The 21,050-nt window shown below is 39.1% G+C and overlaps 1 protein-coding gene across 3 annotated transcripts in view; it reads right to left on the reverse strand.

Moving 5' to 3' along the window:
• Positions 1–15,025: 15,025 nt before the first annotated feature.
• LOC148038104 (appr-1-p processing enzyme family protein) overlaps positions 15,026–21,050 on the reverse strand; it is a 64,694-nt gene continuing 58,669 nt past the window's right edge. For 2 of the 3 annotated variants that reach the window (XM_087668989.1, XM_087669006.1), the window contains 13 exons: positions 19,568–19,645; positions 19,425–19,480; positions 19,210–19,329; positions 19,064–19,134; positions 18,891–18,984; positions 18,586–18,810; positions 18,262–18,510; positions 17,210–17,318; positions 16,585–16,652; positions 16,334–16,403; positions 15,725–15,799; positions 15,538–15,629; positions 15,026–15,454 (listed from right to left, as the gene is read on the reverse strand). In XM_087668989.1, coding sequence (XP_087525115.1) covers positions 15,364–15,454; positions 15,538–15,629; positions 15,725–15,799; positions 16,334–16,403; positions 16,585–16,652; positions 17,210–17,318; positions 18,262–18,510; positions 18,586–18,810; positions 18,891–18,984; positions 19,064–19,134; positions 19,210–19,329; positions 19,425–19,480; positions 19,568–19,645 — 1,398 coding nt within the window. In that variant the 3' untranslated portion in view covers positions 15,026–15,363. Of the gene's footprint in view, positions 15,455–15,533; positions 15,630–15,724; positions 15,800–16,333; positions 16,404–16,584; positions 16,653–17,209; positions 17,319–18,261; positions 18,511–18,585; positions 18,811–18,890; positions 18,985–19,063; positions 19,135–19,209; positions 19,330–19,424; positions 19,481–19,567; positions 19,646–21,050 lie in introns of all 3 variants that reach the window. The other variant, XM_087668998.1, reaches the window with a different exon arrangement.

Consider the following 21,050-nt stretch of genomic DNA (forward strand, 5'->3'; position numbering starts at 1 on the left):
GATGTCTGGTGTTGTACACATCTTTGCATGTGTGTCATATGTATATTTCCTTATATTTCATTGTGAATCCTAAGAAGATGAGGTCAAAAACAACATGGTTGATGCATTCAATAACATAATTTTGAAGCAAAGAAGCTACTAAGGTGGAATCAAGCTCATAATCATGCATTTCCACACAAAGCATGATTAACAATGAGTGGTTAGTACTATAACACTAAGGAATGCATTGTATAAAGCCTTATGATATTGAAGATAAAATGTGCATTCAATATGTAAGATTTTGTATTGTACTTTCAAATAGCTTAAAAAGATACATCATTAACTACAAGGCATGCTGTTTGTTGCATGTGAAGTGTGTTTTTTATTGGTTTTTTGTGAGCAAAGGAAAGCACATGGTTGCTTCCCTTTGCTCACAAATATTCAAGGCAAAATGTAGCCTCACAAGCTTCACAATAATACCAACCATGCAAAGTGCAATCAAAGCTAGCTTCAACCCTACATGGCAAGAGCTTGGCACTCTCATACTTGAAACTTGTTTTTGTCTTCCTCTCTCCCCTGTTTTTTTGTAATCAAGTGGCTACACTTGTTTGTGATTGAGCTATTAATCCCTTTTAAGACACAACAAACCGTTGCTTAGTTAATCATACTTTTCTAGTTTTTTTCTGGCACTCAAATTAGTATTAAAAAGGACCAAGAATAAACCAACTACTTTCTTTCATGTTTTGTGCTTCAAGCATTTGCCATAACTTATCCTTTCTAGACCTGCCACATAGGATATTCCTATTCACCTACATTACTACCAAAGTGGTCTTCATTAGTTTTTTGCATTGACATTAATGGTTTGCTAAACTCAAATCCATTCAAAAAGGACAACATGACAACATTACTCTCATGTGAGATAATGGATGTTGAACGGCCTCTACTCCTTGAGCACATAGTATCTTTAACTCATTCATTCATTATGCATTCAACATTCAAAAGTATTTCATCTTCTTCTTCTTTCTTAGCATTCTTGCATCTATTCCTTGCGTTAGTCATGTTTATACACTCCCTACGTTGTCAACATAGTGTAGGGATGTAGTTATGTGATGGTCCCCAATATTGGCACACACCCTCAATACAATTGAGAGTGCTCTTGTCTACATTGTTATCTAATAGTGAAACATTATGTGGGAGCTAATGTAACAACTTTTCCTTTTGCATAATGATGTTCCATTATACTATTACTTCCATTGGAGCTCATGTAGCAACTTTCCTATTTTCCTAATGGTGTATTTGCCTATACTATGACATTTTCATACTTTTGCATATGTGAAGCTTTTGACCCCCATTTTTTAAAACACTTGGCTACTTTATGGCCTTAATCTCTATCAACAAGGAGGCATAAGCTCCATATGAGGTTTCTTGCCTTACCATTTTCAACGCAAAGAAATTTATGTCCTTTAGTCAAAATCAAATATCACCATTTAAGAATCCCAAATGTATGTTGTTATTTGTTCCTCTACTAGGCCTCCTACCCTAGTGTATCCTCACACCTGCATACTAGGGTTCAAACCTTCATTTTTGAAATATTGTTTCTAGAGACCATTCAAACATAGAAATTTAACTCAAGTCCTCTTAGTCACTATTGTACTCAAAGATCTCAATCAAATTGTAGCTGCTAACACAGTAGGCATACTATAGTCTAGAGTTGCTTCACCAACTCTTGCAATCAATTGGAAAATAACACTTTGTACACCTTAGGAACCATCTAACACTATTTTGGCTGTTGAGTGATCACTATCTTGTGAAAGATTGAAAAGAAAACTAAGGGGTTAAAATTTCTTGGTTGATTGAAAGAAAAAAATGAGGACTGAAGTTGCTTAATAAATCATCACAAATTATTTTGGAAAAAAAAAAGTGTATTTGAGAATAAACATACATTGATTCACATTAATAGTCTTAAACTCACATTGTTTGGAAGAGAGAAATCTTGCTTGAGCAAGAAGCATAGATAAGTATTAACCTAAGATACTGATTTAATTTTGATTGAGATTGTTGCTAGTAAAAGAAACCCACCATTCAAAGACCAAAAACCCAAAACCATTAAGGGCAGACCTCAAAAACTTAAAAGAAACAACAAACTAACTATTAGATAGATCAACTTCACCTAAATTTGAGGGCCATGCTTTCATAATTTCAAACTCATATCAAACCACTATGTTAGCGTATGCAACTACTTGTATAAGTTGAGGGCCACACTTGTGTAAGTTCAACTCTTATCAAACCACTACATTAGAGTATGCAACAATGGAGAAAGAATTACTATTGAGGGATGTGCTAGATGACTCGAGCACATTACTAAATAGCTTCTAAGCTATTATTGAAAAAGGCATTAGTGAGCTATCATTGATAGGGATAAAGGATCGGTATCATATTTTGGTTGGGAAAAGAAAGGAAACACTAGATAAATTGATGAACTTGACCATAGCTATTCAACATGAGAAGGAGAACATGCAACAAGAGATTGACAATATTAGGATGGTGCTACATAATGCAGGTATTGTAGAATCTTGAAGTGACTCAATCATTGATTTGATATAATAGAGATTACTAGACAACTCATATGCCTTACACATTGGAACATACGTAGCCCATTCTTTGCTAACAAGACTTGGTGTTGTGCATGGTGCCAAGGACTCAAGTGAAGATTCCCTTAGTCATGCCAAGTAAATAGAAATGTACAAAGAAGGAGATGACCCATGCAACTTTGTAGAGCAAGTTGAGAAGATATGTGAGGCACAGAACCTCGCCATCAATGCAAAGAAGGCTCAAGCCTTCAAAATTTGCTTAAGCAACATAGGAAGAATGTGGTTCATAGGCCTATATGCTAATGAAAAAGCTCTCTTCTCTACCCTTAAGGGTTTGTTCATCATGCGGTTCATTGAAATTGGATATGGGGACAACCTCATTGTATAATTCATGAATCTACCACTACAAGAGGGAGAGAATATGCAAGATTAGATCTCTAAGGTCTGGAGCCTATACAAGTAAATCCCTCTTGCAAAGCATCCCAATGCCAAAGCCATCACAAAAGCATTTTTAAAAGGAATTTAAGATGAGTGCATTTATGAAGTCATGGCTAGCAAGTCAATGCTAGATACGCCTAATTTGAACACAATCTTAAACAAGGCCACATGCAGTGATGACTTACACAGAGAAAGAAATCGAGATAGGAAGGATAGGTCGAGAAGCAATGTTGCATCCACAAGAAGCGGTTTGGAGCTTAGCATAGTGCAAGACCTCCTCATCGCATACAAACACCATCAAGCTGAATTAGCTAAAATCACTAATACCTTGAAACAACCCCAACCATATTGGCAAAGCATTCAACGTGTGCACTATGTGGGTGATTGCCTCTTGTCAAAGTGTTCGAGATCTCCTTGAGTTTGTTCAAAGTGTGGATGACTTGGAAATTAAGCAACATAGGGTGTGATACTATCCTCAACCTCTACAGTTTGTCCTAGTAGCTCCCATAAAATAAAAACTAGCCACACAAAGAGCAAAGATTAATCCTTCAAACATACCTTAACCCCTAGCCCTCATTATTACTCATCCTCTGAGTGATGCTTTAGTCCATTGTATGGAAGAGCTAATCCATGTTTAGGAGTATACCAGTCCACACGTTGCATATGACAAGGATGATACTAAAATCCTTATGGATCATAGACCCACACCCATGATCACTATATGATTATCTAGCATCGTACCATTTTCTTATCCAGGACATGAGCGTGATATAGAGAAGATAGATTCAAACCTAGCTGATTATAGAACGATCCAAAGCTTAAAAACAGTAGCCAAATGAATCATTCGTTCCAATGCAATGAAGTGGAGCTTGGCTTTGTTACTGCACTCACCTCCACCAATGTAATAATACCACTAAGATGTGTTTAAACAATGGATAAAGGAGGGGTAGAACCACAGGAATCACCACTTTACATAGTGTAAAGAAACAACACAAGTGTCAAAGTGACCACCCCTTCTCCAAGAGCTCTTCCAGTCAACACATTCTAGGGGGGAGCCAATGATTATGTTGTCCTTCCTATGAGGCTCTAGGTGACTTGCTAAGAAGAGGCATCATTAACACAAGCACAAGAGTCAGTATATTTAATCAATTGGTGCTAGAAGCATGTGAAAATCTACCCATTAAGAGTTTGCACTCCAACCTTACATTTGCCAACGGCTACAAGGTAACCACTATGAGCATTAAAGGATTGTTCCATCAAAATCATAGAGATTAACTTCATCGCAAATTTTGTGGTCATGAAGGAAGTGGATTACAACCTATTGTTAGGCCACCCCTAGATGCAAAATGCCCAACTCGTAGAGGATTAGGGTAATAGATACGTGGGAGGCAGTTAGGGTGGAAATGGAAAGTTGGAAAATCACATTGATAGACCTAGCACCATATCTAGTATGCTTTAAGGAACACAAATTGTGCAACCATTACTAACTCCCTAAATAAATGCATTCCCTACCTAGATGGTGAATAAGACTAGATGCACATCCTTGCTACACTTGACTTACGATTTGCAAAAGAGAAAGAATACAAAAAGGGCGTGTGAATTGATGAATCAATTCCACTCCTTCACAAGTTGCTCTCTCTAAAGATGAACTCCACATCGCTTGTTGCTTCAATGGATCATCACTCCTGGATGACCTTATCTCATACCTTCGCGAGCTTCTTGTTTGACCAACTGACCTGGACTCTCTTGTTGAATTCGAGTACAACCCAGATTTCTACAACTAGTGAATTTTGGAACCCTCTCCTTTTGTACAAAAATAAATTGAACCATTATTTTGTAAATACCACTAATGTGATAATACCATAAAACTTAATTAAGAAAATTTACAGCACTCACTTGACTCCTTCTCCCAAGCTGGGAAGCTTGACTCACTTTTGTAGGAGGGAGGGAGAACAATAATTGCTCATGACCATCGCTAAAGATCGATGCCAATGACCATGATGAGAAATGGACAACAAGAAACTGACAATGATCAACCGATCAAGGTTGTCAAAATAAGTAACACTTATTATAATAAGATGGTAAGAGCTTGGTTGGTTGCCAAAACAAGTAACAATTATTATAATAGGATGGTAAGAGGGGGTAAGTTGTGAATATTTTTGCATAATAATGTCCACATGCCAAAGCATAGGTACAAATTTCTTTGGCATATAAATTAGAGAGCACGCATTGAAACTTAATGAGAAAAAAAAAAACTCATGAACACTTGTGTGTGGCTTTACAAGGAACAAAACAAGCTAGCAAAGGGAACAAGCCTATCCTTGTCAAGAACACCCTAAATGAAGATAAAACCATCTTCATAGCTCAAGAGCAAGCTGATTTTGTCATAATAGTAAGCATGTACGAAGTGGGATACCTCCACTTCCACACACCCAACAGCATCGAGAATCTAGTGGCTCATTATCCCCTACTCCAATAGTTAATAAACAGAGTGCAGACTAATAGGCTGCCTGAGAACCACTCCCTACCCATTATGTTATGTAGCATGTGAGTCTGATAACTACTATTATCAACTAGAAAGGAAAGCTCTCTCAATTAAGTATGATCTCAAAGATAGGGACTAATGGGTAAGGAAGAAGGCTCTCATCGAGCTCACCCCCAGCATCTAATCGCAACCATGATGTCTCGCGTGTCGAATTCTACTCCCCTAGACAGCCTCTCCCACGGGAATAGCAACAAGGGCTTGCCTTCGAGCAGCACTGCAAGCAGGTGAATCCAGAAGGTTATCTCAGGGAATCTGGGTATTGGTTGCGTAGGGCTTTCTCTCTCTGACACAGCACGGAGAGAGAGCTCAACGAGCCATTTCTGAGAGCATCGCGATCGCCAGGAGGAAGAGAGAGAGAGAGGAGATAAGATCGCGCAGGCAGGAAAGTATCAGGATTGGGGCGACGGGCAATGTGTGTGTGTGTGTGTGTGTGTGTGTGTGTGTGTGTGTGTGAGAGAGAGAGAGAGAGAGAGAGAGAGAGCATACCACATGGAGGTTTGGGGAGATTTACCTGTGAGCCATGTGGCCTCTCCCTAAAACCTTTCATTTTAATAATAGTAAAAGATTCACATACCCAAACTCATGGACATGGGATGAAGAGCTTTACTTCATGTCCCTCACACTCTCACTCAGTAGTCGGTAGAGTAGCAAGAGCATATAATACACGCTTAAGCGTACACATGAATAGCTTGCTCTATTCTTTTTTATCATTTTTACACATGGTTTTTAGGACTTTCAACCTTTTTGGGCATCCAAACCCACTTTTGTGGCCTTTTGAGCGGTCATTATAATGCATATATGCATTTTAGAGACTTAATTTGCGCTCTACTTTGGCTAAAATAATTATAATTTATTTGATAGTGAGCCCAACTCTTGATTTTACAATTGAATATAATATCTTTGAGAAAATGATTACAAGTATTTTTATTGGATGAAATTCCTACACTTGTATATCTGAAAATTTTATTTATTATTTTATTGTGCTTATATTGTTCTTTTGTTTTGCTCCAAAGTGGGGTTAATGTACTCTACCATAATACCCTTATCCTTCATTTATATGTGACTATACATGTATACTTTAGGGTGCCTACATGGGCTTTGGCTATTGGCCTTTACCCCAACATGCTTTGGCTTGAGCAATGAAGCCTACAATGTCCGTGAGGAATTAGGCCACTTAAGTTGTAGTTACTTGGTATGTCGTAGCTAGCTAAGGCATTATTTTCTCATAAGTATATAGATTTTACATAGATACTGTTAGATATTATATAAACTGTATTTGGTGTGCCTACAAGAATCCTCCATGCTTATCTTAAAAGCTGGAGATTTTATTATGTGATGGAATGATAATGTCTTCTATATGCGAATTAGTGGAATGTTATCATACCTTCTTTGTTACTTTTATATTTTGAAAAAGGCGAGGATCAAGTCGAGATAACACTAAAACTATCAGAAAGGAGGATGAAATTCAAGATACAATGGAAGAGATAGACTTAGTAGGCAGAAAGCAAGGAGGCAATGTAATTAGACATTGAAAGACTGTAAAAAAGGAGTATTGAAATTATTACCGATCAAGAGAATGAAAATGTAACAAAGGAGGAGGTGATGTCCCGAGCTTTGTTCTTTTTATGTTTGCCATCAATTACTATGACCACATCCTCTTCTCTACTATCCACACAATCTACAACCTAAGGGAGGACTACCTATCATTGCATAGAATATTGATGTGGACGATAATTTTGTAGAAGAGGATGAAGCAGATATGTATTCATTGCTAGATTCTCATGTAAAAGAAATGGAACTCATTGCACCAACACAAACACTGATGCCATGCACTATGAACACAACCTTTCAACAAAAAAATAGCTTGAGGATACATAATAAAGTTGTGTGTTGATGGCTATGAAAAGATTCGACAAAGGGCCATCCCTTGTTCAAATTGATAACAAAACTATCAACTTTTTGCAAAAAGATTTCAAGCCTAGCATGAAGAGCATTTGGTAAGGATCTTAATGCTCAACTGGCTCTCTTTTACACGCAATACAAACCCTTAGAGGCATATTGACTTTCCTTCCTCCTTGCTCTTTGAAGACCATAAGATTCTCATGCTAGTGTGCCAAATGAAAAGGTGAAAGAACCATGACAAGATAAATAGCCCTTGATGAGAATATATAAGTTCTTTATTTTAACATATCCTATCATTGAGATGACTAATTGGGATTCACAAGCAATCATACAATCAATGGAGTTGTCCTAATTCAAGTGTGTGTTGAAGCTCTTACACCATGGCTTCTTGTTCAAAGCTCTCTTCCCCCATGGTTTGTTACTCAAGGCCCTTTTCCTTATGACTACCATATTCTCTCTGTGTTTGTGTATGCATGTGCACATGTGCACATGTGTGTATCTATGTGTGTGTGTGTGTGTGTGTGTGTAGGGGTCCTCTTGATGTATAGTCTTTGTTTTTCTTGTGCCTCTAGGACAAAGATGGAATTACTATTTGACCCTCACCTACTATTGCAACCCTATGAGTCTTTCAACATGGCAAACTAAGGTTGTGCCTCTTTTTCCTACATGCCTTTGAGACATCTAAAAGGAAATTAATGCCTCTCTCTCTCTCTCTCTCTCTCTCTCTCTCTCTCTCTCTCTCTCTCTCTCTCTCTCTCTCTCTCTCTCTCTCTCTCTCTCTCTCTCTCTCTCTCTCTCTCTCTCTCTCTACACACACACACACACACACACACACACACAAAAGCATTTATTGGTCCTATGTTTCTACTTGTATTCATTACACCTCTTCATCTACTATCAGTGATAGCAAGCTCCTTGTTTACCACCAATAGCAACACCAATGTGCACCTTTTCTATCTTCAATGGTAGTACTAGCCCCTCTTTCTCTCCACAGATTGTGTATCACCTAATTTAGTTTTCCCCACTAGTCTTGATGAAGTATTACATTTCCTTTTGTTAGCATCTCAAACATCAAATGTAAAGGGATAGACAAAGTAAATTGTAAGGCTAATGGTATACTTGAATGAGGCTAGGCTGTTATGTAATATGCACAGACTTATGCTTTAGACTATAATGAGACATTTAGCCTATTCACTAAGATGACTATCATTAGAACCATGATTGCGTTGGTAGTCATTTATGGATGGAAATTATGGCAAATGGATATTAATAGTTCTATCTTTGAATGGATGAGGAAGTATACATGGAGCAACTACAGGGTTATATGCATTTGAAGTACCCATATTATGTGTGTAGGTTGAAGAAACCTTTATATGCACTACAACAAGCACCAAAAGTGTTGTGTGAAAGGATTACCAATTTTTTGACATATACAATATTTATGTGGAGTAAGGTTGATTACTCCCTCTATGTTAATCACACAAAGGAAGGGGTGTTTGTGGTGGGTAATCTATGTGCATAATTGCATAATAGTAAGAAGTATTAATCAAGGAGGTTATAGTCATGAAGAATAGTTTATTCAAGGAATTTGACATCAAGGATTTGTATTTTTGACTACTGAAATAATGTACACTCTAGAGTCTGACATCAAGTATTTGAGACTGCCAATGTATTTTTCACTATTGAAATAATAGACACTCTAGATGATATATGGACTTTGAGATAACCAAGGTGTTTTTAGCTATTGAAATGATACATGGTATATGGATTTTGTAAAGACAATATGCTCTAGAGATACTTGAGAAGCATGGAATGACAAGTTGCACACTCTTCGTGATAGCACGAGTATAGGCCAAGAGTCTACTCTATCATGATAGGACAAAACACATCACAAAATTCATTATCACTTCCATCACAAAATTGTAGTTCAAAGGAGAAATAGACTTGGTCCACATAAAATTAAATGACCATTCCAAATATCTTTATCGAGGTGTTAGGTAGATATAAGTTTTATGACTTCAAAAGTCTTTTGGCATTCTTCATGCCTATGCAAGCTCATACTAAGCTTGAAGATGAGTATAGATATGTTTGTAAGTGTATTAGTCTCCCACTATATGTATGTTTGTGGAATAATAAAAGAGGAGAAGTTGTGGAGGTACTTTAGGAAAAGTTGACAATAAGCATACATGAGATAGACAATGAAGAGAATGAAGAAGATGATGAAGACTATTGAGCCCTCAATCTTCCCCCCTCATCTCTATCCATTTCTCTTTCAATCGTTTGGTCATTTCCTTGTTTTCATCTTCAATCTTCTAATTAGCTATAGCCACCTCCATTGCCAACTTTTCCTCTAGCTCTACCAAGCATGTAAGCTATTTAACAAGTGATTAGGACCCAAGTTCAAAATGTTTTGGCATGTATATCCCTACCATGCACTTGCCTCTTGGGTTATCTTGGGAGATGTTTCCATTGAAAAAGACTCTAGGTGTGTCATTAGAATAAGAGCTTACATTTACATGCACCCTTAGTTGTTACCCTTGCAAGGATTGTTGATGAGAAAGATTAGAAAGGAACTCTTGCCCATCCATGAGCAAACTTTTGGCCTCTCTCTCTCTCTCTCTCTCTCTCTCTCTCTCTCTCTCTCTCTCTCTCTCTCTCTCTCTCTCTCTCTCTCTCTCTCTCTCTCTCTCTCTCTCTCTCTCTCTCTCTCTCTCTCTCTCTCTCTCTCTCTCTCTCTCTCTCTCTCTCTGTGTGTGTGCAAACTAAAATAGATAAGCTAAAGACACACATGACAAAGGAGATTAATACATGGGCAACCATAGTGAAACAAGCACAAGTGGAAGTGTCTAAAACTCCAAATGGATCAAAGTGGCAAAGAATATGCCAACAAAGAAGGAAGAGGTCGTGAATGTGGCACTAGAAGAGGAGAAGACAAGGAAACTTAGAGCCTTGCACGTCTGGGTGGTCGGGTGTAAAGAGAGAGACAACCCTTCAGAAGATGCCAAGAGCATATGTAGAAAAATGGGAGTGGAAGATGACTCCATTGTGGAAAATGCTTGGGGTGTAGGGAAGGATCTAGAAAAGGGCCAACCCCTTTTCATCAAATTTGGTATTTTGGAGTCACAACAAGCCTTCCTCTCCAAAATGAATCTTCTTCTCCAACAAGGTGAAGCACGAGGGACCTACACACAGCTAGAGACACTCAAATCTTTCATTACCTAGTGCGATAGAAGAAGAGGGCATTTCTATGGAGATTGGAGCATGAGCTTTACAAGCTATTCTTGGGACATGATAGCAAGGGGGTGGGGACGACATTCTAAGAGCCTCGAGCCCATGCACCCATCACCTTTCCAAACACATGGCATGCATGTGCTACCTCACTATATCACGTACATGGGCAACCCCCATTGCCCCACTGACCACTAGAGGATAGACCCACGTCATCTACCTTGTTCAGCACAACGAGGGTTCACAATGCCATCAATAGACTCCAAAATGGTGAGGCCCATGATGATGACGATGAACTATAACAAAGCACCTTCAGATACTAAAGATATCCTATCAATCCTTCTAGCCCACCTATTCAATAGAGCTTGTGTGAAGACTCCCGGTACCAATCCTAAGAGTTGAAGACCCCATGGTTCCTATGAACTATAGGACGGTCATGGTTGGCCACGTGCTAGCCAAGCTTTACGAATCGATACTAGAGCATGAGCTAAGAAAATTGACAAAGAAGCACCAACATCGAACATGTGGACAAGCCAGGTTTAGGAGGGCCTACTCCACTCTTGATCATATTCTCACACTTCAAGCCATCATCGAGGAGAGTAGGGCACAAGGCTGCTTTGTGAATTTTCGTAAGGCCTCTCACACAATACCACGTGTGAGGCTCGTGCAAAGACTACAGGAGCTAGAAGTCATGATGGAGATGAGATGGGGGGTACTAGCACTATATGCATCCGTTACAGGACCAATACAAGCACTCGGAGGGCTATCAAAGGAGATCAATAGCGCCATTGGAGTGAAAGGATGCCCACTCTCACCTACTCAATTCAACATTTATATTGATGAGATATCAAACTACATTGATGAAATTGAAGGGGAGGAAGCTAGCTTGGGGGAGGGGGGAAGGGGAGGGGCAATTTTTACCCATACTATTATATACCGATGACATAGTTCTCATCTCTAGCACACCGCAGGGATTACAACACCACCTAGATATACTACATGCCTTCTATCAAGACAAGGATCTCACATTGAACCTTGGGAAAACCAAGGTTATGGTGTTTCACACTTCCTCCTAGTGAATTCAATGATTAGTACCCATTTCGCATATGGAGAGGAGACAGTGAAGGTGGTCCAAAGTTATGTTTACTTGGGAATTACAATTTCAAGTTCAAGATTCACTTTGAGGAGAGCAAAAAAGAATAGATTAACACGAGGCTATGTGGCTCTAGGGTTAATGGAGAGCCAATATGCATGCATACAATTTTAGGAGCATCTGACAACTCTGGCTCTTCAATACTTTGGCCACACGAGCACTTTTGTATGGGGCCCCCATATGGGGATCAAGCCTCTACTACACAAGGAGAGCCACATAGGGCCCAACCATCACCCAAGGGGGAGAAGATATATGAGGGGTGGGAGTAGATGGAGAGACCCCTTGTAATGATGATTTTACAAATGATTGAAAGTAGGCCATCTGCGCCACATGAGATTATCAAAGCAAAGATCAGAGCACTACCCATAGTGGCAAAGACCCTAGTCTAAATAGTGACTTTTATGCATAGACACCAACCTTGTCGAGGCATAGATACTCCTAGCTCGCACAAGGGTCGTCTAGACAACTAGCAATAAAGGAGGATACTAAATGCTTGTATGCTCAGACAAAGATATGGTTATGACTACGGATTACACATGGATCACCTCCTAACACTATAGTACAACTTGGATTGCCCTCACTTGGAGCTTAGCCGAGAAGAGCTGAACCACATCATCAAGATGAACATTATTCGGATACACATAACCAGTACATGGGTGATACCTACTAAGGATTTGGGTACAAAGATGGCCTTCTACCAAAAGCATCTTGTGCACATATCCCCCAGTGGCATCCTCACACCAACTACAGATCGAGACATGTAGATATGGCGTAGACTTCCTCCCCCCAAAGGACAAGATTTGGCAACTCTGCCAACTCAACAAGCCACAGACAGAGGAGCACTACTTATGCACATGCCTAGTGTACTATGAAAGTTGAGGACACTTCCATTGGCCATTCAGAGATTGATTTAGGCCACTATCCAAGATGATAGATTTCCCAAATGGGGGATGACTTAAGCTCTTCTTACTGGAGCTATTCTGCCACAAAGAGCACATCTTACAAACAATGCACACAAAGTTCTACAAAGCATCAAATCCTCCCTTCACTACAAAGCCCTTATCAAACCGATAAACAACCTCACCATAGTGAACCACCCTAGACACAGCCACAAAGATGAGCTTGACCCCTGCATACCTGATTAGTCCACACCTTCACAAGTGGCATCATTTGCAAATATAGATACTACACCATCATTGAGAGATACCTCGGCACTTCTACCTTGCCATGGTAGATAAACCCATGAGAGTTTTCTTAGGATGAGAGTGCCTTCTGAACAATTCCACATTGTTTCTAGCTTAAATATCATTTTATACTCATCAACCATGTATAGTTTACTACTTATTTTCCATTTAGTTAGTCATAGCATAAAATGACTACATTGGGACTTGGAAAATTCCCCAACTTTTCAAATGTGACACGTTGGGCTCATAGGCTTTTTGGCATTTTGTAGACATTAATATAACTTTCTTTCTTTCTCACCTCTCTTGCTTCCTTTCCCTTTATTTTTATAGCATTCTATATCAATTGCTTAGATTGTGATGGATGCCACATGGGCATTGGTGCAAGGAGCATTTCCCAACAATAGGAGATGGTTGTAGTAATATCAAAGGCATGGTCAAATATAATTACTACGCATGAGTTAGACCCACTCCAATATAATTACTATGTACATAAGTCTCAAATACACACAACTTGTTCTGTCCATGGTGAGATGTTGGAGGGATGCATAAGGAAACAAGGATCCTCATGGACCCTATAGGATAATGGAGTATCTAGCTTCGTACCTTTGATCAAGGCTACTTGTAAGATTCAATAAGATGAGACTACTTACAAACTCCATGCATGTTGTTGAAATATTTGCTTACCCACCCAAACTCCACCACAAAAAAAAACAGGCAATGCTTTTGTACACGCACGCACACCTTGTTTAATCCAACTAGGTGTTACATAAGAAATTGGTTGAAATTGTTCAACCCAACCACTCGATGTTGATAAACAGAGAATGCACAAATGATGTACAGGCACTTCGTTTGCATAATTCAATGAATACTTTGTGCTAATTGGTAAAAGACAAATGCATACAAAACTAGTTTTGTCGAATAGGGGGTAATATCCCTTCCAAACATTCGTTGCAAGTTGTGCTAGAATCCAATTAGCCTACAATACAAAAAAGGTAGTAGCAACACAAATAAACTTAGCAAGGCAAGGACCATTGCATTGGAATGCCCTTACAAGGCCAATAACTAAAGTCCTGACTAGTACAATACCAGTAAATTGGGCTCTATAGAGGATGTAAAACCATCTAACAAGGATTACATTCTTGGGGTCACATGATTTTCAGCCTTGTTTGATATATATTTATGTGTGGCATTTCTTGGCTGTGTAATGTATATTTACAAGTCAAATACAAGATGTGCTCTTTATTCATCAAAATGTCGCATATAGGTTTTTCTTTGTTTAATTGTTATCAAACCTTAACATTGGTAATTATTGAAGTGCACACGAAAAGGAAGGTGACACTTACTAACAGAATACAAGACTTGGTCAAGTATCATGGTGTTCAAAAATAAGACTTTCCTAAGTATCATGGTGCTACTATTGGCATCTCATGCTTGGGATTTCAATTGGTGGCAATTTCAAAACCTGGCTTGGAAAAATGTGTCGTATTTATGAAGCCCAGTTTTGTTCTCTCAAAAGTAACAAACTTGGTAAGGCCCCTTCTGAAAAGAAAGAACCAGTTTCATTATCTCCATGACGTTATGTAACTTGTTACGACATTGTGCCCTATAACCTAAGGTCATTGTGCCTATAACATATCCATCCCCATGAACAAGTCCTTGTGAGAATGTACTTTTCACATACACACTGAAACCATGCTATACTAATATATATAATAGAGATTTTGGTCAGAGTCTGTGAAGCCATGTAACATGTCGATATTTAAGTATGTTGACCGACTCTGATGGTTTACCTGGTGGGTACCAATTCGACACTGGAAACTTTCTTACTAGCAAAGCTTAATAATGAACTATTTAAGGACCACAAGAGATTTTGTAATGACTAAAACCTGTTTATCGAAGGCAAAAAACAGACCCACAGAAAAGGGAAGACAGGAACATTAGTCCTACAAGGATTTTTATAACAGCCAAGGCTTTGCTTGAGCTCTTTGTGGTTTCTTGATGGATGTAAGAAGAGAAGAATATTTTCATTAGTTGGCACTCTTGACATTCAGAGCATGGGCTGAGGTTGAACAAGGATAGAGACACAGAAAAGCCTTAATGGACAGTTTATTCGGAAAAACAATATTGCACCCATAGTCAACAGAGGGCTCATGGAAGCAATTTGACATGATTCACCAAGAAGCTAAAGATAATGTTATTATTGACACTACCTACAGAGACGGAAATAGCAGGACCTGGCATACACTCCCTGTAACCAAAGAATAACTGATATCTACATAACACGATCATGCCAATTCCCTTGTTGCTGGGTACAGAAGGGCAAGGACAAAAATTAATGGAATGCTAGTGTGAGCTTGCAAAAGGCCTGTTAGTGATGTATCTCGTTCTGGGGTCCATAACAATGCCCTTTCCACCATTCACCTCAAGATCATGCCTGCAACAATGGCAACTTCAGATTCAGTAAATCCAATAAAAACCCCAGCTTGCATTTGAAATCGAGTTAGAGACCATACATACTGGAAAACGAAGTCTGGGATTGTAAGCTGCTCCCTGGGCACATACTTGAACAACTGAAGGAGTCTTTCCACATAAACCACCTTTCTCCAAACCTTTTTGAGCACAGAAAACAGAACCAGAGAAGTGAACGTCCAAGCAAGTAAGAGACAGCACAACCTGCTGACAATAAATGCAGCAAGATTGATACCTCTGGCTCTACAAACAGCTGTAATCCCAGAATTGTGGCCTTCAAACCCGCTGTAGGATGGAGAACATAAATTGCCTGAAAGGGAAAGGAAAAGGAAAACTCACAAGTCTAATCTGTGTTTCACCACCACCTTTGACTTAATCAAATGGAGCATTAAATGTTTCACATAAGTTTCATCCTTCATTGAAGCCCACTTGCCTTACTGAAAGGACCTTAAGAGATGCTTGCTCGTGGTCAAATGCTACATCCATCTAAAATGTAATATGCTCCAACATAGAAGCACATTTAAGCACAGGATTACAAATATGGCATGCTTTGGAAGACAGGTACACAAATTTTGAACTACACCAGATCTTTACATCAGTATCTAATTTTTAGACGTCCAAAATTGCATCAGGACAAAAGGAGGCATACAAGACATCCGGGAATCACCTTGCAAAATTTCCTCCAAATTTGCGACAATAACCATGATGCATAGCACCATTACAAATCACATGAATTAATATCACAGATCATATCATGTCTATGTTTTAATATATCCTCTCCAGTGTTTAAAGAGTCAAAAGGTTTACTAGAGAGCTTAAAAAGATGGGATGAAATTAGCCATACATGCAAATTCTTTCTATGTTTACGGCCCAATATTTGCTGAAGTCGCTTCATCCAGCCTAGATCTGGCTGCCTGTCCTAGTCTCAAAACAAACATAGGTGTTATCTCAAATGCTGTAAATGAGAACAGTACACCTAATAGCTCATACAAGAACAAGCCTCGGTAAACATATCAGAAACTTCACTAAATCAGTTATAACATTGCACACAAACTATGTATACAAGCAAATTAGAGATCAAGATTCCAATCTCACATTTGCAATGCTGCCGCAGAGTGGAAATATACAATTGTGTAAGGTCTTTGCATCAACGGCTCAAACTCCTGCAAGAGGGAAAACAAATGTGTTGTTCAAAGCATCTGAAGGCCGGAATTTTCTACTCGAAGAAACTTCAAAAGGTGCATCATGTTCCTTCAAAATATTGTTTAACTTCGGAAGTTCAAATACACTCAAACAGTAACTATATTTCTTTGGGATTTCAAATAGGAGAGTCTCATGATAGTCTTACTTTCAGGAGAGAAGCTTCCTAATGGTCCATGCAGCTTGAGAGCTAATTGATGGCAGTGAGTAGTACTCAAAACCTAAAAAACCTACAAAGGCTTTGTCGCATCCAACAATGTAGATTTCAATCATATTTGACACTTTCCCCCCTTGAGCTTTGTACTTACTAGATGCTTTCTACATGCCGAGCGCAAAATTAGTGTTACACATAGGTTGTAGCAAAATTTCAAACTCTTCCAAATTTGAGGTTCTCTCTTTTGCAAATCTATCTTTAAAAAGCTCCCTCCCCTGGTTCTCTTACAGTCTTACATGTGCATCAAGCAAGTGAAGTTTGGGCACAAGATAATAAACTGAAAGAGAAAAGGAAATGGAAGCTTGCCTTTACAACATAGAGCACAAACCGTTCCAAGTCAAGACACCGCAATAAAAAATGTGCTCCTACAATAACCATTACTGGCCGGCCTTCAACATCCAACCCACCACGATACCTATCAAATTTATTGCTCTTTGTTAGGCCCAAAAACCATCAGTGCGAAAATAAGAGAGAGTGAATGTCGTAGATATGAAGCTGTCAGAAATCAAATACTTCAGAGCATTCAACAAAGATTGTAATCAAACAATTACTATCATGTCTGATCTCCTTGTATAAATGACACTACGACCAAGATACTATACAATCCTTGAAATCAAGAGGTCAAATATAAGGGACGAGAGATGTACAACTCCTGGAAAGTTTACTCCCCATCTTTCTTGGATTATAACTGATGTATTTCTGCAGTCGTAAAGCTCCTTCCTTGCATTTATGTGTTCTTATGGTGCTTATAAAAACCACTAATTATGGTTGTCCTGGTGTCTTTTCTGTCTTATTTCTCTTGCTCTTCCTCCCTTTTCCTCTTTACAGTTGCTTGTGTGCCCCTCCTGCCCCTTCTTTCCTCATCACCCTCTCTACACCTTTTTTTCCTCTTTATATCTGTATTTTGTGTCATGTCATAACCATGACACTGTTGAGGGGTACCTTAACCACTCTACAGGACCACTGTGTCCAGTCACAGAAAGATTTGGGGGTATCTTTCTGAAGTGTGGAAAGAGATAATTCATAAAAAATTAATGATTGGAGCTTTAGCCACATGGCAATTGGAAGAAAGACATATATCTGGACAACAACAAACAGTTTCATTTTATTCTCCTTTGGGCATCTAGGCTCAAGTTCGTAGAATATAAGAGTTGCAATGATGGGGCTAAGGATCATCTTGAATAAGGTGATCAAAGATATCAGATGTTTAGCTGACTTTCACCTATGATCTATAAGACTTTCTGACTGGAATCTACATGGGGCTTACATGTGTCAATTGTACATTCGATTCTTTGATATAACTACTTGAGAGAGAGACAGAGAGAGAGAGAGAGAGAGGAGGGGACGAGGAAACCAACAAGATCTTCATCTCCGCAACTTCTGTAAGATTGACAGCATTGGCTCGCGCAAGATAGCGTGCATGAAGTGAGTCTTCCTCTGCCACAGTTAAAGGGGGGCCTCCAATGCTTCCTAAGCCAAGCCACTTAGCCCATGTCCAGCCTGCCTGTGCTTGTGCAACCCGCTCCCACTGCTCTTGTCGTCTCTGATCTGGATCCTTTGTCATTGTCATGAATAAAGGATCGATAAATGAATCAAATGATAAAGATCTGCATGCAACAACAGAGAACAATTCAGATACTCTTTCAGACATGATAGCCAGAAACAGACCCTACCAGACTGACCTGGTAGAAGTAACCTCCAGATTCTCTGCACTGCCTTCACTATCACTAGCAGCAGACATCTGCTTCTCAGAAACTGGTGAACAAAGTGTTGCAGGAAGGGCCGTAATTCTTATTTTGCGCTCTGAAATGCTGGTCTCTCCATTTTCATCTCCAACATCTTGAGGAAGCTTCGAACGAGCCATCTCTTCTTCTGACTTATTTCTGGGAAAATACAATGGGAGCAATCTGCACAACATAAAGGAAGTTGACAAAACAATTCCCTTGTCACAATCTTCTTTCAGTTTTTCTCGAACAAATATACTAACCTCTTGTAGATTTCAGTATCAGATGCTGTAGTAGTGCAAAAAACCACTGCAGTAATTCTACCTTTGTGTTTTTCCAAAAGGCGGCGTACAGTCCCTGCATAACTCCAAAATGTTTAGAATTACATAAATTTAAACCATTCTGAATCACAGCTGTCATATTTGACACTGCTTACTTATTGCAACATGAGCAGCTGGTTCTCGAGGATAGCCTTTTGACTCCGTATATATACAACCCAGTGCAATACTGGAAAAATAACACAAACCTACATTATGACAAGTACAACCAGGCACACACAAGCCAAAGTCACATCATACATACCTTTGGAAGCCCAAATCAATCAAAACCTCGAGACAAGAACGATAACAATGACTCAAGGCATTTTCTGCAGCAGTGTGGTACTTCACTGCATATCTAGGACCCACTGTATGTATGACTTTCCTGATAAAAAGTAGCCAGGATTAGACTAGGCTGTGACTTATACAGAACCAGATAAAGCTCTCATTAAGAATGAAGACATTCGATAACTTTTTCACCTTGCTGGTAAGTCATAAGCACTGGTTACTTTGGCCATACCAGTCCGGCAACCCCCCTGTAATTTGAGGAGTCTTAAAAAACTCAATAGAGGTTATTTATAAGATGTATGATTTCCTGATTATCAAAAGAATTACATGCCTACCAGTGTAGCACACTCTTCAGCAAGCCCGGGTCCTGCCGCAGCATGTAAGCCCGGACTACTGTGCATCTCGTCAAGGTTCTGTAAAACCAAAGACATGCAAGCAATTCAAAACAAGACCATATATGCATTCCATCCATTGTCCTAGTTTATAGAAAGAGCAAGAGCCAGCACAGTGAACACACTTAGAGAGCCCACAAGTAAGCACAGCTGTTCAGTTTGTACTTTAATAAGTAGCAACAATGCAACAATGTAGTAGCAAGATTGGCAATGCAAGTAAGCCTCTCCAGAGCACAAGAGACTCTTGTAGATCTTCTAAGGGATGGTTGTGCTGAATTTTTACCTCCATTCTTTGATTCATCTTCTGATGACCAGATATCAATATTTCATGAACTGATGTACAGGTTGTACTTCCTAAAATATGGTTGCCATGTGGATCATCTTTACGTTAGGAACTGGGTGGGGCTTAATATTCTCTATCATCTTTATCGAAAGCAACATCTTTTGAGATAAAAAGGTTCTCAAAGTTAGGATCATACAATTCGTAACCTTTGGACTGAATTGAGTAACCAGTAAAACTGCATCTATGAGATTAGGGATCAAGTTTCTTTCTCAACTCATGATCAGTATGCATATATGCAACACAACCAAACACTCTAACATGAGATAGCCAGAAACCCAAAGTCCCGCAGCCATGTGAACTGATGCAGCAGATTGGTCTTCAATTTCCATTCTTGAAATCTAGAGGATCCTTGCCATCTTTGAAGAGCTACACGAGAAAGAAGAGGACTGGGCTTCAAAAGCTTCAGCTTCAAATGACAAAGCATAAAAGCAGAATTCACATATTTTTCCTGAACATTTCAGATCAATTTCTACTTATGCTTCTTTGGCACACACAACTGTAAAGAGAGCCCAGCCATCACAACCTTGAGGAAGCTTAACATTATGGGCTGTGATTTTATGGGAAAGATCAAAACCAGTTCTGCTCTTGGCTTTCATGGGAAAACGATATTAGGGGGTCATTTTACATGCTGTATGACTCAAGACTTTGAGCCACTAAAATTAGGATTTGCATTAATCAAAAACTATTGTGCATCAATCCATAGTTACGTCTCCTTAAAACAGCCCTAAAAAGCATTATTGCTTATTAATCAACAAAGGCTTTGTTCTTTAAGAGCTGGAAAAATACACCAAAATCCTCTATAAATACAGTTAATTGTGGGCATCCCTTTATCCAATTCTGATACAACCATCATTACTCTCATCCATCTCTCCTCACACTACTGCCCACTATCATGAGGACATGTATTTTTGAAACCTTACTTAACATGTGGATTAATTTTTAATCATATGGTTAAGTAAATGTTGCAAATGTGAGGTGTAGCTGGGATTAGAGTAAATTTACGAGCCTGGGACCCGAGGAAATCACTGGAAGTCAAAGGCAAAAGTTGCTATAAGTTATGCCACACAGGTACTTGGTGGTATC

This window comes from Lygodium microphyllum, chromosome 3 (genome assembly GCF_053477565.2).
Source record: "Lygodium microphyllum isolate KBCC chromosome 3, Lygodium_microphyllum_v1.1.10, whole genome shotgun sequence".
In the NCBI taxonomy this organism is placed as follows: Eukaryota; Viridiplantae; Streptophyta; class Polypodiopsida; order Schizaeales; family Lygodiaceae; genus Lygodium; species Lygodium microphyllum.